Here is a 24856-nt window from a genome sequence, read left to right as displayed (position 1 = left end):
GAGGACCTAAGCCGGAAGATGAGTCCCTGCGTGTGGCGGAAGTGGCTGTGCGTGTGACGCCAGCGGCGGGGGGGGGCGGGACCTGGGACCGAGAGCGGTTCGCGCGCTTCGGGCCTAGTCCGGACTCGCCGCCGCCGCCGCCATATTCCCGGTAACGGGGGCGCGCGGCCGGGGGCCGGCTGGGCCGGAAGAGGGCTCGGGGCCAGCGCTGAAACTGGGAGGGGGTCGGTTGAGTTTGGGGCAGCCGGAGTCGGCGGGCGGAGGGAGGCGCGGGCCTTTGAGGGAGGAGGCCGAGGGCGCCGGGCCGAGTCTGTGGGGAGGGAGCGGGGCGGGCCTAGCCGGGGGCGAGGACTGGGCCTGGGTGGGGAGCGAAGGCGGCTGGAGCTCCGCGACCCGCAGGGACGCAAGCTGGGGCCGCTCTGGGGCCTAGGCAGGTGCGGCGGGCTGGGGCAGCGGGCTTCGCCGCGGTCGTTCTTCGCAGCGCCGTCCCAGGGCCCCTAGGAGCAGAGGCCTGGACTTTCCCGTCGCGCCGCGGGCAGCTGCGGCGCAACTCGGGTCGGGCCCGAGGGTGATGGGCAGCGAGCCCCGCGAGCCCCGGCGGCCTGGGAGAGCGAGGGGCGGCGCGAGGCCGGGGGCGGGGCGGAGCGGGTGGGACCGAGCTTGGGCTGCCGGGATGCTGCGTCTCTGGAGACGGGAGGTTGGCAACCATTGCTCTCCTCCCAGCCCGGGACCCTCACGCCTTCTAACTCTTGCCTCTTCCAGGATACCGCAGTGGCATCTTTCTTACTTGGTCGGTTCTCCGGGCTCGCGATCTTCCTTCCGGAGCCATGTCAGAAGGAGTGGACTTGATTGATATATATGCTGACGAGGAGTTCAATCAGGTGAGGGGTCATCGGGAGCATTGGATTTTCCTGGATCAGCTGAGGAATCACTTTCCCCAAACTTGCGGTGGTTCCAGGCTATGGCAGTCTTTGCTAGGCCTGAACATCCGTCTGTAGGGTCTAAAATGTTTCCTCTATCAGAGACTTTCGAGACTTCTGACCGGTCCGCTTTATGTTAATTTTAAGCCTCCAGGCTTAATTTTACAAGCTTTGATTTAAGAGCAAATAAAAATCAGGTTTAATAGAATGGGGATCAACCTGTGGAACTTGCTCCCCCAGGAGGCCAGAGTTGGGTGCCAGTCTGCTCAGAGACTGAGCACACTTAAAAACCAGAATTATGTTTGCTGTAGTATTCGTGAAGACAGTGTTCATACCCGTTCCTTTGTGACTCTTTCAAACGGCAGCTGGAGAAACGTAGTCTCCTCCTCCATGAGGCCGTGCAAAAGCACACTATAAAAGATACTTGAACAATTAGTTGAAGCTCCATTCTGACTGTTCTGGGCTTTACTTCTTCCTGTAAGTAGTTTGGCTCCAGTCTTCAGCGGTGCGTAGGCATTTTGGTGTAATAAATTTTATTTTATTGATGAATCTCATTGTTTTGAGGGAAAACCAGTTAAAAAGCATGTATAGACCTGTGGATTTGTTGATCTCTTTATGTTACGTCAAGGAACATTACATAGTGATTTCCCTTGAAACAGTAATATATTGAGGTCAAGCTCAAGAACGTTCTGAAGTCTCTTTTTATTCTATTTTTTTGATAAATTTTACCAAACATTCATTCATTTATTTATTTAGAGGGCGTGCTAGTGGGGGAGAGGGGCAGAGGGAGGGAGAGAGTGTGAGAGAGAGAGAGAATCTTAAGCAGGCTCCCCATTCAACGCAGAGCCTGAAGTGGGGCTTGATCCCATGACCGTGGGATCATGACCTGAGCCAAAATCAGGAGTCAGTCACTCAACCAACTGAGCCACCCAGGCACCTCTCAAAGTCTCTTTTTAAAACTTAGTAGTATCTTGCCTGGATTGTTTTCAGCACCATTTTACTTGAGTAAACTTGTTCTTTCACTGGTGTCTTTCAATGCATACACACAAGAACTTGGAAAGAGGGTAAAAAGAAGAGACTAGGGAAGGAGAGTGCCCTGGTTGGACCCTGACTTTTATACAAGGCAACAGAAGAGGTTCTGTACACTTGGCAAAAGTTTGCGTTAAAAAAAAAAAAAATTAACACGTTATGCCATCTTAACATGGAGACGTTAAAATACAGAAGTAGAGAGAATAGTATAATGATCTTGTACCCATCATACAGCTTCATCAGTTATACTCTTTAATAGTCATTTTCCCACGTCTCCTCAGGTATACTGGAGTCATCTACATGTTGACCTAAATACAATGAAAAAAATTTTTAAGCTCAAACAAGTCAAATAATTATGGATGAATAGAAAGGTTCAGTATATCAGTTTAGTTACAGCCATTGTTTTCCTGAGTTTTCCATATTACTCTGAATCAGACCTTTACTATTCTTTACAAGTTATGGGTGGTTTTCATTTTTTTGTTTTGTTTTTTAGTACATGATAGGAAGGATAGTTATTAATGAAAACCCTTTTTCCCCCCCTTAATTTTCTTCTCTATAGGTAGATAACCATGCTGCTGAATCAGTTTGAGAAATGAGCAGAACAGGATAGGTCTAGTCACATTTGGTCTTAGAAAATGGAATTTCAGAATTTGTTAAGCAGTATAACTTATAGGGTATAGTCAAGGCACAGACCTTATCCAGTGGTCGCTGCCGTGTCTTTGGCCTCAACAATTTGTTCTCCTGTGTCTTTAGTTAAAAAAGACCTGGGGTGCCTGGGTGGCTCCGTCGGTTGAGCGTCCGACTTCAGATCAGGTCATGATCTCGCGGTTCGTGAGTTCAAGCCCCGCGTCGGGCTCTGTGCTGACAGCTCAGAGCCTGGAGCCTGTTTCCGATTCTGTGTCTCCCTCTCTCTCTCTGACCCTCCCCCGTTCATGCTCTGTCTCTGTCTCAAAAATAAATAAACGTTTAAAAAAAAAAAAAAGACTTGTTTATGGGTGTAAGGCCAAAGATGGTGTGTGGAATCTAGTAGACGTTTGTATCAAATAGACAATAATTAATGCTTGGCAAGTTGGAAGAAGTACAGATTTTGAATAGCATGTCCATTTATGGAAGGTCCAGGGAGGAGTGCTCCTCTCATGAGTAAATTTTTGGTAAAGCCGGTTTTAGTGTAATTGGGAGACTGCTAAAGAAATGATTAAGGTTTTGTTTGGCAAGCATTGTAAAAAGCAAGGTTAGACTGAAGGCAGCCAGTACAGATTGTGTTTTAGAATGTTTTAAGAATATTAAGGATTCATCCCAAGCTCAAGAACCCATGCTCAAGAACCTTGTCACATGGTACTCTGGTCCCCAGGCAAAATGAACAGTTTCTAGATGGAACCCTGTGGTGCTGACTCCCTGATCCCCTGTAACGTGCTATAAAAGCCTCTTTTTGCCGAACTGCTTTACTCCTGTCACATCGGGAGTCTTGAAATTCACAGCTGCTCTCTTGTGCTGGGAGGTACTCTGGAAAAGTGAGTGAGAGCTGCCGCTTTGCTGAGTGTTTCTCTCTGTTCCTTGTGCTAAGCAAGGTGCTTTGCACACTACCCAGTTCTCTTTGCTATTTCCATCAAGTATTTATTGAGCAATTTCTGTTTGCTAGGCACTGTGTCAAGACCAGTGAGGGAATGGGGAACAAATGGATCCCTGTGTTCAAAAGACGTTCCATTCCTGGCGGTTGAGGGCAGTGGATAGTGGCAAGGAAGGCAGGCATGAGGTGAGGACGGGAGACAGTCGTCATAAAGCCAAAAACTTTGAGCTTTAGTTACAATTAAAAGGAACATTGAGTAGGTTGCTTTGAGAAAAATAAATGCTAACCTTTCTTCTCTCAGATATCAGGAAAAGGGGGTTGGAGGGTAGAAACATTGAACATATAGGTGGAGAGGTTCTTCCTTAAATTCAGAATCGTGCAAGTTGTTTTTTATCTAAAGAGCTTCTTGAGACCGTCACAGTTCTTCCTATACGATTAAACACAAAATTCTTCCTCATATAATCAGTTTTAAATATGAATACATACTTTTTAATCTCCCTGGAACTAAACCTTTGGCATCAGTGCACATAAAACATTGTATTTTTCCCTTAATTTGTAGAATTAGATTTTGCTGTAACCTAATTCAACACTGAGTAAATCGCCAGCTCATTTGGTAATCAGAAAAACTTCAAGGCCTTATCTGTTTTTCTCTTACCAGCTCAGGAACTTAAAATGAATTGGTGTTGCCAGTAGACTTAAATTCAGACACAACTTGATACGTTGTTTCTTCAACAGACTCCTCCACAGGCCTGCTCTATGCATCAGAACAGTTCCCAGGTTCTATGGCCCAGAGAAACCATTTGAATCTTGTGACAGTTTTGGATTCATTGAATCCTTTTGTGCTTCTTAAAGTGGTAAGGTAATCATGTACAAGGTTTTTCAGGATTTGAGTCTTACGTGTTCTCTAAGGGTCCCTAAAAGAGTAGATTGTTTGCCTAGGCTTGCGGTATGGGAGGTTTCCTGGTCACGTATGTGATCTCTGAGCTGGCCCAAATCTGCACGCTAGTTCACTACCCAAGTATCAGTGGTGATTTTTGTATTACAACTTTTAGATTCGCATCTCTGAATCACAGATAGTGCCGGAAGGAATCCTAATTTGGTTCCACTGAGTATCCAAGATGGTGTGTTTCTTTATTCCCTTTAAGTTCCATTTCAAAATCCTCGATTTAAATTTAAGAAGTGGGGTGCTTGGGTGGCTCAGTCTGTTAAGCTCCCAACTTTGACTCAGGTCATGATCTCACGGTTCGTGAGTTGGGGTCCCACGTCAGGCTGTCTGCCGTGAGAGTGGAGCCCGCTTCGAATCCTCTGCCCCTCCCCTGCACACACTCTCTCTCTCCTTCTCAAAAATAAAGAAACACTCAGTAAATAAAGAAATGAATTTTTTTATTTCTGGTGTGGACTATTGCTCTTTAAGGATTAGAACGTTGAAGAGGCTCAAGCGGTTTCCATCTTCTTCCTTTGAACCGCAAGGGCGTATCACCATACTTAGTACAGGAATAAGGACATAAATGATTTTGTCTAGAGTTGCAATTCCTGAGACGTAATAGCTGTGAAGTATTTTACGCACATTGTGTTTGTCAAGTTTTTAGCCCTTCGCTGTACTCCCCTTATTATCCCCCCCGTGCTCTCCAGTGTTAGCTTCTCTTCCTGTTCTTTACATACTCTTTATGGAAGATCCTTACTTATTTATAAATTGACTATCTAGAACAGTCTTTTTGTGCTTATTTATCTCATTAATTCCTTTTCTTACTTACAAGTCACCTCCAAAAAGGTCTGTCTTGGGGTGCCTCAGTTAAGCATCCAACTCTTGGTTTCAGCTCAGGTCATGATCTCACAGTTCATGAGATCAAGCCCAGAGCCCAGCTCTGTCAGTGCAGAGCCTGCTTAATTCTCTCTCTCTCTCTCTCTCTTTCTCTTTCTCTTTCTCTTTCTCTTTCTCTTTCTCTTTCTCTCTACCCCTCTCCCGCTCGCGTGTGCTCTCTCTCTCTCAAAATGAATAAACTAATTTTTTTTCAGTATTCTTTATTTTTGAGAGGCAGAGAGAGAGAGAGCGCATGTGGGGGAGGGGCAGAGAGAGAGGGAGAGACAGAATCGGAAGCAGGCTCCAGGCTCTGAGCTGTCAGCACAGAGCCTGATGCGGGGCCCGAACTCACGAACCGTGAGATCATGACCTGAGCCGAAGCCGGATGCTCAACCGACTGAGCCATCCAGGCGCCCCTGAATAAATAAACTTAAAAAAAATATAAAAAGGTTATTCTCTTTTGCCATCCTATTTCTGATGTTTTAGCAAGTGTATACGCTCCTCTTACAGGGGTTTTTAGGGTATTTGTAATATTTGGAATTATTTACATGCCTCAGGGAGTAGAACCCTTTCCCCCTTCACTACCAGAACAGTCCAGTAATGCTATTTTTGTGTGCACGTTCTTCCATTGTTCTTCAGATGAACTGGGGAACTAGAAAATTGTTTCCAGAACTTTGTGATGGTATATAGGTCTAGGAAGGAATCTTGTAGTGAGTCTCCTCTCTAGTCTCATTTTAGAATCTGCAGTTGTTGTGATGGAATTGAACAGAGAAAGTTACTGGAACTTCCTATCCTGAGTTACATCATAGGAAGTGCTCTCCTTCAGAGAAGTAGACAAGTTACCTAACGTAGGTTCTTCTTTGTTTCCTTTTTAAAAACACAGCAATGACATGATGAGCTGTAGTTCCCCTAAAACACGTTGAACTTCTATCTGTCAACGTTGGCAGCAGCATCTTTAGCATGGTCGGGATGTTTTAGAACGTTATCTGAGAAAACACTGATCCTTAAAAAGAGCTCTCTGAGATAACATTGCAAAATCTGAAACGTTGAGGTCACTTGGCAGTAGTTCTTGTGGTTTTAGGATTGGGGGTATATAGTGTTAACTTAGGCTGCTGTAACAAAATACCAAACAGTGCTTTAAAACAACAGAAATGTATCTCCCTGTTCTGGAAACTGGAAGACTAAAATCAGGTTTGGGTTCTGGTGAGGGCCCTCTTCTGGGTGCAGAATGCCAGCAGGCTGAGCAGAGATACAAAGCAGGCATGCTTTTTCTGGGCTTTTATATGGGTACTAATCCTTTTCATGAGGGTTCCCCCTCAAAACCTCATTTAATTTCGGTTATCTCCCAAAGGTCCCTCCTTCTAATACCATCACACCGGGGAAGAGGGTTTCAGCATACGCACTTTGGAGGGGCCACAGGCATTCAGTCCATAACAGCAATATATCACATACACACAAAGTATATTTCACGTGTCTTTCAGAGTACGTGTCCACATTGTAAATGCTAACCGTGACACAGTTTGGGCCATGGGGGCTTGGCCTGTTTTCTGCCCTTCTATTTTATTTTTTAAAAAAAAATTTTTTTTTTTAACATTTATTTTATTTTTGAGACAGAGAGAGACAGAGCATGAACGGGGAAGGGTCAGAGAGAGGGAGACACAGAATCTGAAACAGGCTCCAGGCTCTGAGCTGTCAGCACAGAGCCCGACGTGGGGCTCGAACTCACCGACTGCGAGATCATGACCTGAGCCGAAGTCGGCCGCTTAACCGACTGAGCCACCCAGGCGCCCCTCTGCCCTTCTATTTTAGAGAACTTCACTGTTTTTGTGTATCATTGAATGTCTTTGGTGTTCCTCCCAAAAGTCTCTCATATAAGTGTCATAGTAATGTATTGGACCTGCGTTGTCATTTGAGAAATAGTAAGGGAAAATCTCCCAGAGTTATTCCTCCCCCCACCCCTTTTTTTTTTAAAGTTTCTTTGGTGGTTAGTAGAAAGACGGGATTATGGACTGACTGAGTTTCAGAGCCTCTCTAAATCATTTGTGTAAATGTAAAAGTTTAAACCAGTAACTCCCAATTCTTTTTTGCATTCTAGTTTCCACTTTCATATGCTTTTTCCTTCTAAATGAATATACTGTCTTTCTGATTAGAGTAGTAAGTTTTGTGTAACTCTTGATTGTGGAAGCAGCGTGAGATGGTGAAAGTAAGTTTTCATTGCTGTGTCTTAGATGTGGCCTTTAGAAGCTGACCTCTTTGGTAGCGGTAGCAGGTGCATCTTTATGCATTCTTAGTTTGCTTGTTTAATCACCATGACTTTTTGATTCTCACAGCTGGCTGAAGCTGGAAACGTCGGAGACTACTAACAGGGTCTTAGAAGAAAAACCTACAGAAGCATAATTCAATGAAATGGTTTTAAGTGAAATATTATTCTTAAAAGGAAATTATTCTTACCTAGTTTCCTGGAGTAGGACAAAGAAGTTTTACACGTTGTTTTATGAAGTATTTGACCATGGATTCTAAGTGAACTAGAATGAAATAGAATGAACCCAGTGGAAGGTCTGCAAACCCACCTTTGTCAACCCCTCATCTCTTAGGACCCGGAGTTCAACAATACAGATCAGATTGACCTGTATGATGACGTGTTGACAGCCACCTCACAGCCCTCAGATGACAGAAGCAGCAGCACTGAGCCACCTCCTCCTGTTCGCCAGGAGCCATCTCCCAAGCCCAATAACAAGAGCCCTGCAATCCTGTACACGTACAGTGGCCTGCGTAATAGGCGAGCTGCTGTCTATGTGGGCAGCTTCTCCTGGGTGAGCATGGGGAACCAAAAAGGCCCATGGGTAGGCTGGAGGGAGAGCTCTGGGAGGTGATGGCATTTTCAAAAACCACTGTTGCACTGTTTTGTGCTCTGATGGGGTTGGATTTCTTTTTCCTGGGATCAGGTTGGATTGATCTCTGAAAGAGAACTATCCTGAGGACGTACTGGTGCCGAAGAAAGCAATGATTAAGTGGGTAGTTGCTTTTTCTGCCATCTTGTTAATGCCCCTGACCCTGGGGCTTTATGTCCAGTAGGGTCATCTGTGGGATGAGATTTCAGAATGAGCACCTTGAACTCTTGGTGGTCATTAGACGGTCCTTTGATAACGATGGGTGACAGGGATCAAAGACCTTGATAGTTCTAGTATACTTGGGGTAGGTGCTGATTGTTGTTCTGCAAAAGTTCTTGTATAACATGTTTTGGGACTGGTAGAGGGAGAGCCCAAATTAGAAAATGAACATACTCCTGACAGTGGTCAAACTGTAGCCTGTCAGCTCTGTAATTAAAGCTGCTAATAATCAGTGTTTGAACCGATGACCAGCCAGCCCAAATGGCAGTCAAAGTTAAAATAGGTTTTAATCTTCTTAATCTCAAAAGACGGGGATTGGGGAGGGGGTGGGAAGTTTTGGGATTCTGTATGGATGAGGATAATAAGAAAAGCCTGCACTAATTGAAATGTTGATGGACTTTAGGGTTTCTCTGGGAGGTCGTGGTTGTGACTAGAATCCTAGGTTTGGTGAAGGGGTTTGGGACATTCTAGGTGGGGCGGGGGTGTAGCTGTTGACATTTCTTCCTTTTCCATCTTGCCGGCCCCAGTGGACTACAGACCAGCAGCTGATCCAGGTTATTCGCTCTATAGGAGTCTATGATGTGGTGGAGTTGAAATTTGCAGAGAATCGAGCAAATGGCCAGTCCAAAGGGTGAGGTCTGGATTTGAGAAGCCCCTTTTAGCTTGTCACCGTTAGGATAACAGATCTACACTGTATTTTGACCCTGGATTTTAATCCCTCCTACCCCTGGCCAGGATTATTTCCTTGGTTTTGGCACACTGCTGTAGAATGGGGACCTAGCTGCAGTGTAACAATGTCCATCCATCGAGGGACGAAGAAAGCTGATTTCTAATTCCAGATAAATAGGAAGATTAAAGGGTGACACCTTTTTATCAAGGGTGGTTTTGTATATGTTATATTAGCAAGAAATCTTTCTTTTGCTTTACCAATTTTCACTAAAAGCGGAAGAGTGTTTCTTTGTCCCTCTCTCGTTCGGCTAGTGGATCTCACTCGTTTTCAATTTTTCTTCCCCAAGGTATGCTGAGGTGGTGGTAGCCTCTGAAAACTCTGTCCACAAATTGTTGGAACTCCTGCCAGGAAAAGTTCTTAATGGAGAAAAAGTGGACGTGAGGCCGGCCACCCGGCAGAACCTGTCACAGTTTGAGGCACAGGCTCGGAAACGTGAGTGCGTCCGAGTCCCAAGAGGGGGTACGTGGAGACCATCTGTCTGAAGGGGGGCAAGTTTGTGGGGTTGTTTGCTGTGTTGTGGGCTCTGCCTACAGTGTGGGGCGCGGGGGTGGGTGGTGGGGGTTATGGGTGGTGGCGTGGTCAGTTAGTAGACCCAAACTTGAGGCTGTGTACAAGAAAGAACACTGTGCTGAGAGGTAGGTTCAAGTTATAGTTTGGTTCTGCCACTAACTCATTGTGTGACCTTGGGCAAGTCACTTTACTGCTTAGGACCTCTTCCCTTCTCTGAAGTAGATACGTGATGTTTAAAGTTCCTGTCAACTCTAAATTACGTGTTTCTATCTAAAAAATCAGTGTATGCGCTTAATTGTAACCTGTGTCCTCTATTAATTAACAAGCAGCAGCCACCCTAATGTGTTGGTAATAGGTGTAAAAGATGGCTATATCTTGTCATAAACCTATATTGGAAGGGTGCTCTGTAAGGAATCAACCAAAAGGAGGGCTGGAAAATAAGAATTTCACAGTGTTTTTCTAGCATTGTCTGGGGGAGAGGGTGCCCTTTCGGTGACCAGGTATTTTAGTCTGCTTGGCAGATCCTTCCCACTAATAAAGCTGCATCATATTTACTACCTTAGCTTGATGATGGTATCACTTAAGTTCACCTTGCTCCCTTTGTTCTGATTCTGTACTCACCAAGCCATCTTCTGATACTAATTTGGTTTCCCAACTAGGCTCTCCTACTGGGAAGAGAATGCGCTGACCAGCCGACACAAGTATTCCGGTCTGCTTGGCAGTTATATTTCTCATTGTAAATTAATAAATTGGCATTCTGGTTTATGAATCAGTCTCTTGTGAGTTTGGTTAGCGTGAATCAGTTTCCTAGGGTACAATCACCCCTGGATGTACTGTTAAAATCGAGTTTCTGAACCTGCGAAACCTGAGGACCAGACCTTGGATTGTCCTGACCTCACAAGGTGCAGCCACCCTGCAAGGCCCTGCCTGAAGCCGCCAACTGGCTTTACTTTTCTTTTCTGACAGCGGGGGTGGCGGGGGAGGGGGACAGACTCACCGCCTACGTTCTGTCATTTCTTAGGTCCTGCTCTCAAGATAGCGCCTTGTATTGACTGATTGAAGGTGAAAATCTGGCCACTTGTCTCTTGCACAGGAAAAACTGTTCTTTTAACTAGTTTGAGAGCCTAGATGGGTGTAGTGTGAGCTCCCATTGCTCTGGGTTAAAAGGCACACACTTTTCTTCCTTGACAACTTGAATTTTCAAGTTTCTGTTTCAGAGCCTTTATGTAATTCAACCCTCTTCTGACTTTCCTAAGATGCATAAATTGACAGTCGCGTTAGGGATAACATTCCTACCTCCACCTGGCTGCTTACTCAGTGTTCCTGTTCTTTGCTGAAATAATGGTAGTGACTGAGTGGTGGTGGTCTGCTCTGTCATGTTGACAGACTTGGGCTCTGTTAAGTCACTGAGTACAGCTGGTGGACTTCCTCCGCATAAAAATGGTTGCTGCTCTTGGGATTGTAGCCATAGATACAAAACAGAACCCGTGCAGAAGTGGGAACAGTAACCGAGAAGATGGCGAACTTTCAGAGGATCACACGTGCTAATACCTCTTTCTTGGATTTGAGAGAACTCAGGGAAGAGACAAGTTGCCATGTGTTTGAGGCACGAAAAGCACAAGTGTGCCGTGACAGGCACTGGTGATACACTACAGTGAAGAAAGCTCGGTGGTTGCTGGGTGATGGACCCCCTCCCCCTGTGTTTGAACCTGGAGTTGTGTCTACCAGCAAGTGTTAGTTTACGGAGCGCTCTCCTTTCTGTCCACATTTGACTGCTAATGGCATCTCTGCCTCCCAGCAAGACCTTTAAGGCCGTGTGATCGTGTTCTTCTGTTCAATTCCACACTAACCAGGCTTGGAGTCGACTGTTAAATTGGGAGAGTGAACAAGTTTAACTGGGTGACTTGACAGTTTACAACCCCATTCCCAGCTGCATACAAGCATGTTTGAGTCCCTGTTGTGCACAACACCATACCAAGGTGCTATGGTGATGTTCCCTGGTAGGCTGCCCTGTGGGGTACAGTGTTTGGGCCACTGAAATATAGTGGGCGTTCCCCAGGTGTGAGGCTTGTTTTTCACTAAGCTTTTACTAGGAGTCCCTGCTCTCGGCTGTGTGCCTTCTGCTCGTTCTGTGGGCACATCTTACCTTGGCTTACCTCCCATTTTCTCCCTACCTCTCAACTTGACCTCCAAGGCTTCTGTGGTATATGTCTGTTCCCCGTCCCAGTGACTAGTTTTAGTATATGGTTGGAAGAAATATGTCCCCTGCCCTCCCTTCTCTTTTCCCACATTCCCTGGCCATAGTGCCACGGCAAAGAGAATTTCAAGTGTATGTTAGCATATTAGTCTAAGATCAACTAGTACTGGTCGAAGGAGAAGGGCCCTGGGGTTTCACGTCTGCTTGAATCCAGCTGAACAGTAATGAACATACTTGAACAGGTCATTTTCTTGGGGGTTAATTAGGATCCTGCATTTAGAAATTGAAAGCAAATCTGAGGATAAATTAAGTGTAAAGCACTGAGAGTTCTGGATAAAGAGCATTCTCTGACAAACAGAATTAGAGTGATAGTGCTGTCTGGGTTTATGACTTAACTCGCTTGCCTTTTTTTCTGAGGCCAAAGAAAAGGGAGCCGATGATTTCATCTTCTTTCTCAGCTACCTGTCGCCTTCCTCAGTGTGGTGTCAGAGGACTCTTGCTGAAGGATGAGCTGGTCCCGTGGGTACGTGTAAAGCCTGGGCAGTAATGTTAGTTCTGTTTTGCTTCATAGGAATACCTCCACGGGCCCATTCCCGGGATTCTAGTGATTCTGCTGATGGACGGGCCACACCCTCTGAGAACCTTGTACCCTCATCTGCCCGTGTGGATAAGCCCCCCAGTGTGCTGCCCTACTTCAATCGCCCTCCTTCAGCCCTCCCCCTGATGGGTCTGCCCCCACCCCCAATTCCACCCCCACCCCCTCTCTCCTCAAGCTTTGGGGTCCCTCCTCCTCCTCCTGGCATCCACTACCAGCATCTCATGCCCCCTCCTCCTCGATTACCTCCTCATCTGGCTGTACCTCCCCCTGGGGCCATCCCACCTGCCCTTCACCTCAATCCAGCCTTCTTCCCCCCACCAAATGCTACAGTGGGGCCTCCACCAGATACTTACATGAAGGCCTCAGCACCCTATAACCACCATGGCAGGTAAGGCCTATCTTGTTCCTTTCTGATCTGAGCCAGGTATAGTAGGGTAGACCATGTGTTAAGCATTTTGTTCTCCCCTGAGGAAGTAAGTGAGCGTGAATTCTTGTGTTTTCCCTTGTGGAAACTCTGTTGCCACAGTGTTGAGTCCTGGGAAGTAGTTAACCGTCTGTTAGGTAACGTTTTTTATTTGGTGTTTTGGTTGCATCTTAGTCTCTTGACCCAAACCATGCCTTTCACATCCCTTTGTAAGGAGCTTGATTAAACTGAGCACCATAAGTGGCTATTAGGGATGCTGGGAATGCCTAGTGCTATTGGGTCATGCCAAAATTACAAAAGAACACGATGTCAGTCCTGTCCTTGAAGAGAATGTGAACACATAAAATATGAACAGGGTGAGAACCACTTAAGACGTTATATAGGAGAGCATGATTAAGTGACATCGTACTGTAGGGTATGGTAAAGATAATAAGGGGTGTGGGCAATCAGAAATGTTCTTTCTGTGCAGCCGAGATTCGGGCCCTCCGCCCTCCACAGTGAGCGAAGCAGAATTTGAAGAGATCATGAAGCGAAATAGAGCGATTTCCAGCAGTGCCATTTCCAAAGCGGTATCTGGAGCCAGTGCAGGTAACTCACCCTTACCTTTGCTGTCTTCTCCTTACCTTTGGTTTTCCCAGGTTTTGTCATTTCCATTGGCAGGAAGTTCCATAAGATAAAGTTGGAGCACTGTTAGAGTCTCAAGAGTGGCACATTTTGAGAAGCAGTATATATAACCTGATTTTGTGGCTTTGCAGAAGCTCCACTGGTGTTATTTATTGAACCTGTACCTAAACCTGCCCCATGAAAACAAACTTCGTGCCTAGGTCATAAATGACTAATAATACCTCATCATAGTATTTGTTGTAGAATGAAATTCCTGGCCTCGTGGAGATCTCAGCGGTTGATCAGGGGATCTAGTGTCTGCAGTGCCAAGTGTAGACCCTGGGTTTTTAGGACTGATGCCCCAACTAGATGTGGTTTGTTATGGAATCTCATTATATCCAGGGGTGTTGGCAGAACTGGTGGCCTCCACGTAGCCTATCCTAGAAATAAGGAGGTCTGTTGGGTGTCATCGTAAGACATGATATGCCCTAATGGCTGACTTTGGCCCTGCTGTCAGCAATCGGTGGGCAGAACCAGAAGCTGTGAGTCTGAGAGCCCCGGGCATGGAATCTTCGGTTCTTTATAGAGTTCTGGTCTGAGTTTCACGTTATGATATTAGTCATATGCACTTCCTTCTTGTGAGTTTCCCATGTTGACGTAAATGTAGGCCGTCAGGTCTCCTAAGAAATAGGTTAACAGTAAATATTGTCTGTTTTCCGTAATTTCTCATCTCTGGCTGCCAAATTTGAATCCACAGAGTAGGTTAAACACAGGAAATATAATATAATATATATATATATTATATATTGTATACATTATATATATATTATATATATAATCCACAGAGTAGGTTAAAGACAGGAAATATATATATATATTATATATTATATATATATTATATATTATATTTCTTATTTCTTATATATGTTATATATATATATTATATATTATATATTATATTTCTTATTTCCCTTTTTTTTTCCTCCCCAAAACATTCATTGACATCTGAATGATTTTTAAATTAGAAAGTAATCAGTGCTCATTGTAACTAAAGTCAGATATATACAGAGGAGTATAAGGGAAATATAATCATTGTTCTTCCTTACCAACTCCTTCACTTTGAGATGATCAATAACTGAATCTCTATCTCCCTCCCTTTTTGTTGTTCTCATTCCAGTCATTCAAACCACAAATACTTATTGAATGCCTACAAAATAAGCAAAAATTCCCCACCCCGGTAGAGCGGACAGCCTGGTGTGCCTGGACCTCTACAGAATCACAGTTCCTCCTCAGCTTCCGCTTTGTTCTTACTGCCTTGCACAGAGGAAGCTACCAGTCCTCCTCATTGGACCCCTGTCTGGTTTCATGCTTCCCTTGCATTGTCTTCGGTCTGTAATGCACTTGACTTAGCTTGGGAAAGCATCGTGCAAGTACCCAGCCCGTGACCACTATCCCTGAGCCAGGCATTGCTCATATTTGGGGAATGAAGGGGCTGGTTCTTGATGGCAGCGTAACTTAAAAATGTATACGCACACACACTACGTGTAGAAGTGTTAGGTACACGTTACACGCATGTGTACACACATCTGATTATAGATTTAAAATAATTCAGACTTAGAAATGTGCATTGTTAATAAATGAAAGTCCTCTATACAAGGACTACCACCAAGACCATCTACAATTTAGTGTCAGATTTTTTTTCTGTGCGTATAGGACAGCATACATGTAATTTTTATTTTTACAAAAATGGAATACTGTTTTGCAACTTTTTAAAAATTAATACATCCTGGACATCTATCAATATGTACTAATACCTAACATTTATTGAGCCCTTACTGTGTGCCTGGCACTGTGCTAAGCGCTTTATGTGGATTACTCTGTTTACCTACAGATTTATCTTATGCTTTTTAACGGTTATGTAGTGTTCTATAAAACCAATGTCCCATAATTCATATAGCCAGACCCTACTGAAGTCATGTCTAGTTCTTTGACAAAATAATGCCGAAACATACGTTGTTAAGCATACATACTTGTGAAGAGAAGTAGAACATTTTTAGAATTGCTGGGTCGAAAAGTATGCACGTTGTTTATCTTAACGGATATCGTCCAGTCGCCCTCAGACAACCACGCACCAGTTTGTACATCCACTAGCAACATCTGAGAACGTCAGTCTGATTCCAGACCATTGGAATATAGGTGCCATCCAGCTTTATACCTGCCACTTCTGCCTCGTCCATTTTACCATGGTTCTGTGGGACAGCTAGTTACTCTTGATTTGTGTCCTCCTGAGTTCTCCTTTTGGTCCCGATAGTCTACTGCCTCTGCTCATCGTTGGCCTTTCCCATCCGTCCCCTGTCAGGGGATTACAGTGACGCGATTGAGACGCTGCTCACAGCCATTGCTGTTATCAAACAGTCCCGGGTCGCCAATGATGAGCGTTGCCGTGTCCTCATCTCCTCTCTTAAGGACTGTCTTCATGGCATTGAAGCCAAGTCCTACAGTGTGGGTGCCAGCGGGAGCTCGTCCAGGTGAGTTGTTGGTTGCTTCCGCGGCCTCCCAGCCCTGAGTAGCACTCTTCCAGGGATTGGCAGGGGGAGGAAAAGAGCCCAGGGGGTCTGGAAAGGCCCTGGCTGAAAGAGCAGATCTAGCCCTGTAACGTCTTTAAGGGGAAGGAGTTAGTCAAACACCTGTGTTGACAAATGACGTGATGTCTGGAACCTGTGTTGGGTGAGGCAGTGGGCTATTTAGGAATAAAGATAGACTGGCATAGTTAAGAACGTGGGCTTTGAAGCCATACGTGCTTGGATTTGAATCTCAGTTCTGCTTCTAAGTACCTGTGTGACTTTGAGTATGGAAGTCACTTGGCTTTCCAAACCTCATGTTTCTCATTTTTAAAAAGGGGACAACAGTAGTACTTATCGTACCGACCTGTCGTAAAGATGAGGTGAGGGAAGCACGTAAAGCTCTTAGCACTGTGCCTGATACATTAGTAAGATCTCAACAAACTTGACTGTTACTGTTTCCCCAAAAAAAGACGAGTCCTCAAAGAGCTAAATCCTCAGACATTGGGCCCAAACTAGAAAAGTGGTTCAGACAAATACCAGAAGACACCGAAACACAACACTGTTGGAAGGCGTGTGGTAGGTCCTCCGAGTGAGGCTGAAGGATCTTTCTAATAGGAAAAGACATCGATCCCGAGAGAGGTCACCTAGCCGGTCCCGGGAGAGCAGCAGGAGGCATCGGGACCTGCTTCATAACGAAGATCGACATGATGATTATTTCCAAGAAAGGAACCGGGAGCATGAGCGGCACCGGGATAGAGAGCGGGACCGGCACCACTGAGAAAGGTGGGACGAGGCCCTGTTCCTGGCTGCGGGACACCTTGTGTGAAAGGAAAAATACTTACGGCAAAGATTTTGCTCTCTCTCTTTAAAGCAAATAAAGGGGAAGGGAGGACTTTTGACTTAGGTAACCGGAAGTTGAGGAGGGCAGATTTGGGGCTCGTTTGGAGAAGACTCACCCTGAAATGGACCTGAGATTGTGCTGGTTTTGTCTGTGTCTTGTCTGCCTTAGGCTCGTACCTGAGAGACAGCATGGCGTCTGGGCTGAGAGCACAGTGTCTGCAGGCCGTATTACTTTGTTGTTGTTGTTTTTAAGTTTATTTATTTATTTTGAGAGAGAGAGGGAGAGAGAGAATCCCAAACAGGCTACACACTTGGTGGAGAGCCACGCATGGGGCTTGAGATCTCCCGAACTGTGAGATCATGACCCGAGCCGAAACCAAGAGTCGGACGTTTTACAGGACACTTAACCAATTGAGCCACCTAGGCACCCCTGTGGGCCTTATTACTTTGTTCTTCAGTTTCCTCATTTGGGAATGAAGATAATAAAAACAGCTGTCTCCCCGAATTGTTGAATTCAGTGAGACAGTCCATGTAGAGCATTTAGCGCTCATAGGACTTGTCACATACCAAGTTCTCAATAGACGATAGCCACTTCTGTTTTCACCCCACCAAACTTGCAAGTAAGAAATCAGGAGAACTGACCAAGACAAAAAGTAAGACCATTGCCTTCTTGTTAGTTTTCAAAAGGCATAGCATTAATGATTTTAAGAATTAATATCTATTAAAAAGATTTTGAAACTCAGGATACTTTAGTCAGAGGAGAAGGCTGATCTAAAAAAAATCATATTTAATGTAATAGTGTGGAGGATACTTCAATGGAAGGATGCATTTGTTTTGGGGGGAAAAAATCTCATTGACAGTCCTATGTGGTTTTTTTTTGTTTTTTGTTTTTTTTCCAAAGCAAAAGCAGAAGAGTTGTTGGGGGGGACTTTTTAACTCAGGTAATGGAGAAGTTGAGTAAGGGTAGGCTGGATCCAGGGGTTCCAGCTGTGCCCTCAGGACTTAATCCCTCCGCATGTCTCAACCCTGCTTTTTCTCGGTCTTCATTCTCAGACAGACCTTGGGGGATGGGGGCAGGGGCCCCATAGTTCCCAGTTATGTCCTACCAGCTTAGTAATCCCAACTGAACGAATACTTCCAGTGAAGATTGTTTCTAGTCTATAAGCAAGCAGGAGTGATTGTTGATGCTGTTTCCGTGGAGACCTTTAGCGGTAGTCTAGACTCTGGCTGGGATGGTGGTCTGTTCATGGTTCCCGGAGGCTACTGAGTGACCCAGGTGACCGGGCGGGGGGGGGGGGCTCTTTTCAACATTGTGGTTTCACGTCAAGTGTGTTACGAAGGTGTCCCGGGTTTTTTTTGCCAGTTTGGTTGGTCTGAAGTAACAGGGTGAGGAGGGGTGAGGCTTAGGAATGGTTCTGTCGTGTCTGAGGGGTGGCTGGATGGATGACTGGATGAAGAAGGGGAAAGAAAGCCTCCCGCTACCTGAGAGTGCCTGTGCTTCACTCGCAATGGTGGGACTGTAGACAGAAACTGTGGTGTTAGGCCTGCTGACAACCTGCTAACAAGAAAGTTCTGTTATGTGGTGCCGCCTTCTACTTTGTTGTTTGGCATTATCTGCCATTAATTTAAGCAGTTAGAGCTGGAAATTCTTTTCTGTCGTCTTTTGTAGGAGGCGAATAAGTGGGAAAATGAAAAGTGAAACTTTTTAACTGCTTCCCTTCTTTTTTAGTTTTATTTTTGAGAGGTGGGAGAGGGGCAGAGAGAGGATCTGAAGCAGGCTCTGCACTGACAGCAGAGAGCCCGATGTGGGGCTTGAACTCATGAACGATGAGATCAGGACCTGAGCCAAAGTCAGGCAGTTAACCTACTGAGCCACCCAGGCGCCCCTCCTTCTCTGTTCTTAAACCACTTATTTATTCCACAAAATTTTAGAGTGCTTGAGATCACTGAAATCTAAGGTAGTCCACATAAAATCAACAGTTAGGCTGTGGGTTCCAGATACTTCTTTCTGGATTTTGCAACAGGTTGAGTTTGAGAAGGTGCCCATATATCTTCCAGAAAAACAGACTTGAGGGAAGGTGGAGCTGCTAATAGCCCTTGGCTAATTTGGCCTCAGAGTGGGCAGGAGAGCTAGGCATTGGGGTAGACCTTTGTCCCTGTCTCACCCTTCGGTGGCAGCGGCAGCATCTCCCTTCTCTTGTTTGAGCTAGCACAGTTGCTAGTGTTGCTGTGGGTCCAGTGTCCCCCCTTCCCCAATCCCGCTGCTCACAGTGTAGGTCCTTCAGAGTGGGGACTAGGAGAATAGTGACCAGGGAGGCACTTGTCAGTGCAGAGCACGGATTGTAGTCTCTGGGGCTACATTCAGTTCAGCAGTTAGAACATGTCCCTGCATGTCACCATTCCTGGTGGCTTTGCTTTTCACAGCCTTTTGATAGAGAACTTGTGAGATCCACTGATAATTAGTACTTTGGGGACTGAACATCTGAACCTGAGACTTTAGCTGTACTTTTGCTTCATTTCTCCCACCTGTAAAATGGGACTGTTTCTTCCATTAGGAGGGTGATTCCATTTGGATAACTGAAGAATCCCTTAACCCAGTACCCAGAAAAGTCATTTGGCCTGTGCAGGCCTATGACAAGACAAGGAAAAGGAACTCTGCGACGGGTTTTCCAGTTCCCCATTTTTTTACCCCTTAGATAACGTTGGTTATTCCCTCCGAATAACTAGTCCAAAGAACTGATTGAGACACCCCAAAAATGTCAGTTTCTCACATCCTCATCCTAAGGACTCTTCATTCTATCTGCAGTCGCCAAGTTGTGACGTAGGAGATCTCATGCTGGGGAGATGTACATGGGCCCATATATCTGGAGAACCTCGCAGGTTCTATGTACAACACCTTTTAGTTAGAAAAGAATAGTGTTTATATCGTATAGACAGGTGTTTCCTGAGAGCAAAAGGTGTCTTCTGTCTAGAGGCAGCAATTGAACAGCAACCTTTTTTCTCCATCCTTCCTCAGGATGGACACCAGCACTGGGGCACGAAGTCTGATTGGCCCACTTTGGCTTCTGCCTGCATCCAAACATTACCAGCAGATGTAACCGTAACCTCTAAGAATTGGGTGCTACAGTTTACGTCTCCTGATGTACTAGTTATCCTTCATGTTTTGCTTTGTAGGGACAGTTCCCAAATTACATCTCTTTTGGGGTATACAGGTGTATGCTTTGGAATTTGAGGATATTCTTAGGTAATCTGTGGCTTTGGCTTCAACTTCCTGTAGTTCTTGGCTATTGGCTCATTATTTGGGGATATTATCCTATTTAAGATGGTCATTCTCACCTCGTTCCCATCCTCCTGGTCCAGTGAAAACTAAACATTGTGTTCAGTTTTGGTCCGATGCAGAGATTCAGAAACCCCAATGGTGAGAAATGGAGAAGGCAGTGAGGGCTTCAGTTTTCCCATATAGAAAATGAGACAGACATCTGCCAGCACAGGTATTTAGAGAAACCGGAAAACAGGCTTCTGTAACAGATTCTGAAGATCCCAAGCCGAAATAGTGCCATTTCAGAACGTAGAAGGATCAGGTAGCTTGTGGATGTGTTTTTCTCGGATAGCCCCTCTAGGTCATAGAAGTGCATACATAAAGAGTGAGCATTTGTGTGGAGGCTGTGTTGCTGGTTTGGCCATTAGTAGACATCCTAAGCCCAAATTTAATCTCCCTTTTTCCTGTTAGTGATTAATTTTGTCTTATATGGTCAGATTGATCCAGCTACCTCTCACCCCCCCCCCCACCCCCCGCTTACTGGTACTGCAGCATTGGAACAGAGTTGAACGTACTAGGGACCTTATAAGTTTGGTAGCGATGTGGCAAGTAGCTTAGCAGTACCTTACTGTTGGGCAGAAGTTCTTACTTGTGCTTTTGGGTTTCTTGGATGGTAACTGCCGATTCTTTTACTTCCATTCCTTGCTTTCTGTTGGGGCCTGGCCAGATCACTCTTACTTGGTATTAGGATGCTTCTTGGTCTCGCACTCAGAGTTGTCATCTGGGTAAAGACTTAAAATCCCTTTAGTACAGCTTAGAACATCCCCGGCTCTTTGCACGTGTGCCTCCACAAGTGTTCTCGTAGACACTGGAGTCTGTTTTAAACAGGGCTTCTTTAAAAGAAAAGTATAGGAGTCTCCTGTGTAAGTACAAGCTCCCTGACAGGGCCTCCTGGGTGTTTGGAGTCAGTAGATTTGGTCGTGTACCTGCTTGTTTTCTTAACCCTTGTGCCTCCCGTTTCCAGATGTTTACCCCTCCCCTTAAGGTAAGCTAGGACTTGCTCAAAATAGATTTTCTGAAACAGGCTTTAAACTCCCCGTATTCCCTTAGAGCAGCTTTTCTTGAAATGTTGGAGTTTCCGTACTTTTCCAGCCAAAGCCTACTTTCCAATCAAATTGCTTTGAGAGCTCTTTTCATTGTCTGTTTCCCCCTAACCTCAAAGTGAGATGCCCCTGCTTTCTCTTTCTGCTCACCGTAGCTCCTGCAGCCTCTCCCTCGCTGCTCACAGTGCCGGACGCCCCCGGACAGTCTTGCCTGCTTGCTTTCACCCTCCCAGGCTTGCGGTCCGTGTATATGCGCTACTTCGTATGTGGTAACTTGAGAAAAATGCCAGTGTCATTCATAGAAGCCCATCATTCGGAAAGTAACCTCTAACTTGCGTTTTCTTTCTTTTCTTCTGATGTTCTCATTGCAGGAGTCTGGTTGGAAGCAAGTGTTTTTTTAATGGACTTGCATCTCCTCACCTTGATCAGGACTAAAGGACGGAGGCCACTCCACCCCTCCCCCTTCCTCCAAGCCCCTAACCCCCTTCAGACACCCAGGGAATACCCTCTGCCCTACAGGATTGAAGGTTGCCTGGCGGCCCTCCCAATCCCACACCTCCTGTTTGTCAGGGGAACGAACCTAAAGACTTCGTGTGGTTGGGAGGGGTGGCAGACAGGAAGAAAACATGTCCAGGCCCCTGGTCTCCATAGAGAATGGTGCTCTGTCCGAGGAAACGTAGGAGTTTCTGATTCTCCAGGAGTGGTTCAGTGGTGAGGTTGGCGGGAAGGCTCTCTTCCCAAAGAAGATGGATCCTCCCTGCAGGATCTAGGAGAGGGACTGGGTGTGCCAAAATACGCCCGGGGTCCTGCCCTCAGCACTAGGTTTGATGGGGCCAAGAGGGTCCAACCCCTTACTAACATACCACTTCTTTGTTTAACTCCTTTACCCTCCCAGCCCTTTGAGAGGGACCCTGAGAACAGAAATTCCCTTATGAGAAGCCTCTCCTGTTCTTGCGTTTCCCTCTTACATATTGACGGTTGGTTTCCCTGACCTCCCAGAGGGCCGAACCTTTCCGGCCCCCTGCCGCCCAGCCGCCTCAGTGGACCTGCCCCTCCTGAGCAGAGAAGGCCCCTGAGGTCGCTTTCTGCCGGGGAGCCGGCAGCGCCACTTACCACCCTCTGCTGCTTCGTGCTTGGTCGCCTCTTGCAATAACCAGCTATACTAGGTGTTCCCTTTCCTGGGGCTTTTCCATTTCACACGTGGAGCCCCTCCCCCAAGAAGGCTGCTTCCTTGTTTTAGAGGAAGATACTGCCACTGGGAGATGGGGACATCGGACCTCAGCAACGAAGAACCCTTGTGAAGTACCAGGAGGAGTGGGAGAGGAGGCAAGCTGGGCAAGAGAGAGCCTACTTCCATAGGCTTTTCTGTTTTCAGGTTCGATGTGAGCAGGGGCTTACATCCTCCAGGTACATACCTTTACTTATCGTGGGATAACCTGGCACTAGTAGGCAGGTAAAGTCACAAATGTGGTGTCTTTCCACCTTTTGACTGTTGACTTAATAGCTCCCCTCGCTCTACGTGGAGGCACTTCCTGCCTCTAATGGGGAGCAAGGAAGAAGTGGAGCCTGACTTGAATGAGTTCAGCTCAGAGTTCTAAGGACCACCACTCTGGGGGCCGTTTTCTACACAGGCAAATGGAATTGCTTTTCCCATAACATCTAAGTTGTGATGTGGTTGCTGCTGAAGGAAGAAGCGGCAACGGGGTCCTGCGGTACCCATGGGGCGATGGGTGCTGTTTCTGCCTGCATTTACAGGGCATGTGACATCTGACACGAGAAGAGACGTGGCGTGTGAGATGAGACTTGGCATGTGAGACGTAGGGTCACTGGAGACCCTTCTGGCTCAGAGGGGAGAGACTGAGTGGGACTGAACCCTTCCTCTGTTCCCTGCACGTTTCTGACATAGCCCTCAATCAGTCAGTGAGGGGTCCCCCCAGGGTTGGAGAGGCACATTCCCTTGGGACAGAGGCTACAGGTTTGTAGCTTTTTTCCCCCTGTCCCCCAACCCCATCCCCACCTCCACTTCAGAACACGGCCCCCCGCCCAACTGGCCAAGTGTTAAGTGATGTGCTTATCCTCAAGAGCAGCTCCGGGTGTCTTTTTAAAATGTAGAGAAAACCAAGTAAGGTGACAGTTTAAGGAAGAAAATACATAGAATACCAGAAAAGCCGTTTACCCGGAGAATTTTTTTCTCCCCACTTTTGTTTTGTTTTTACTCAATGACACAAATTTTAGTTTTATTTCCTGATAGCAAAAGGAAAAAAAAAAAAAAAAAACAACCCAGCCCTCAAAAAAGCCAAGGCCCCGTCCCCCTGTTGTCGGTGATTTGTTTGTCTTTCTGATAGGTTGAAAATTGTGTAATAAACTTGATGACGCTGTCAATCTTTTATACTGCATTGTATTTTTTTCCTTTTGTAACAAAATATTTTTAAATAATAAATGGGGTGTGAGCTGTTTTATGGATTCTGCATTGAATAGATTTGTTGAGGTGTCTGGGACGTGGGCATGGGCTGATGGAGAGTCTGTGGGACGGTAGCGGAACCCTGAGCCCTCGGCTGGAATCGCCTGGCGGGCACCCGGGCGCCTGTGGTGCACCGAGGAGGCCTCTAGTGCAAACCTTTGGAAGTGCAAACCTTTGGAAGTGCCCCCCTTGAGGCTTAGCCTTCTTCCTTAGCCATCTAACCTAGGGAAAGAAACATTCCAAGTCCTTTATCCTTTAAGATCCCTAAGATTCATGCTCAGAGTAAGGAGAATGTTCTGATGTTCTCACGCTCAGGAAGGGAAGATTCCTCTGCCCGGACTTAGGAAGTGTGCTCGCAGTGCCTGCTTCCACCGTCTGTTTACCTTGACAGCAGCATAGCCTGTCTCCTCTGAGCTGAGAACAGCTATTCTGCCTTCCACACAGGGGTGTCTTAAGAATCAGATAACGTGAACGTGTTTTGGAAACTGGATTGCTGTCTAAACGTCGGGAAGTACACATTTGGAAAGTTCAGCCAAGTGTTGTGAGTCAGTTCCTTGGAATTCCAGAAAGCCAGGTGAGCAAGAGGAGAGTCACATGTATAAAAAGATGAACCAGAGATCAGGTGATAGTGAATGAGTATTGGGACGAGCACAGGCAAGACTGGCATAAAAAAACACTTCCAGGGGGACGGAGAGCCCCAGAAGCTCTATGACCAGAAGCAGCGTGAGGGAAGAAGTGTGCTTAGTCCAGGCCAGTAACGTGGTCCCCTGCGTCTCAGGTACGTGCTGTGCTTGCTAAAAGTGCCTCTTCTCTGCCTGCATCCACTTCTACGTGAAATCTAGAAACCTGCTTTTTATGCCCCAGATGACTTTTATGTAAAGTAAGGCGTGAGGACTGGTGGCTTAGAGAAGGAAACACATCCTTCATCGGAGAGCTACCATGGTGGTACAGAAAGGGATGACCTTTGGGTTACTCTAGGTTCAAATCCCAACTCTTACTTTTTAAGCTAAATGCGCTCAGACACAAGTTGACTTCACATTCAAGTTGATTTTCTGCCTCAGGATCGCAGCATGGATTAAAATATACTCTGCCAGGCCCTGGATGGGACAGTAGTCTCCTACACATTGCTGTCACGGTATA

General features: G+C 46.0%; 1 protein-coding gene across 3 annotated transcripts; it reads left to right on the top strand.

Moving 5' to 3' along the window:
- The first annotated feature begins 72 nt into the window (after positions 1-72).
- CPSF7 (cleavage and polyadenylation specific factor 7) lies at positions 73-23714 on the top strand. Of its 3 annotated transcripts, none has more exons than XM_047070202.1 (10): positions 73-151; positions 763-881; positions 7912-8130; positions 8955-9058; positions 9444-9589; positions 12436-12850; positions 13356-13474; positions 15849-16017; positions 16669-16836; positions 21627-23714. In XM_047070202.1, exons 2-9 carry the CDS (start codon positions 828-830, stop codon positions 16829-16831), a joined length of 1389 nt encoding a protein of 462 aa, XP_046926158.1. In that variant the 5' UTR covers positions 73-151; positions 763-827; the 3' UTR covers positions 16832-16836; positions 21627-23714. The 3 variants fall into 3 exon arrangements, with proteins under 3 accessions (XP_046926158.1, XP_046926156.1, XP_046926157.1); XM_047070200.1 differs by having other exon boundaries at positions 9444-9616; XM_047070201.1 differs by having other exon boundaries at positions 143-224; positions 9444-9616.
- Positions 23715-24856: the final 1142 nt, after the last annotated feature.

This window comes from Lynx rufus, unplaced genomic scaffold (assembly GCF_022079265.1).
Source record: "Lynx rufus isolate CCGP_SWC_20201006 ecotype Redwood Valley unplaced genomic scaffold, mLynRuf1.p SCAF_9, whole genome shotgun sequence".
In the NCBI taxonomy this organism is placed as follows: domain Eukaryota; kingdom Metazoa; phylum Chordata; class Mammalia; order Carnivora; family Felidae; genus Lynx; species Lynx rufus.
The sequence above is the reverse complement of the archived record's forward strand: the minus strand, read 5'-3'. Positions and strand labels throughout refer to the sequence as shown.

Excerpts from the sequence above, each read along its gene's own strand:
- CPSF7 (XM_047070200.1), top strand. The coding sequence starts at position 828 with ATGTCAGAAGGAGTGGACTTGATTGATATATATGCTGACGAGGAGTTC. Across the intron at positions 882-7,911 it reads CTGACGAGGAGTTCAATCAG|GACCCGGAGTTCAACAATAC; the intron begins GTGAGGGGTCAT and ends CTCATCTCTTAG. Across the intron at positions 8,131-8,954 it reads ATGTGGGCAGCTTCTCCTGG|TGGACTACAGACCAGCAGCT; the intron begins GTGAGCATGGGG and ends TGCCGGCCCCAG.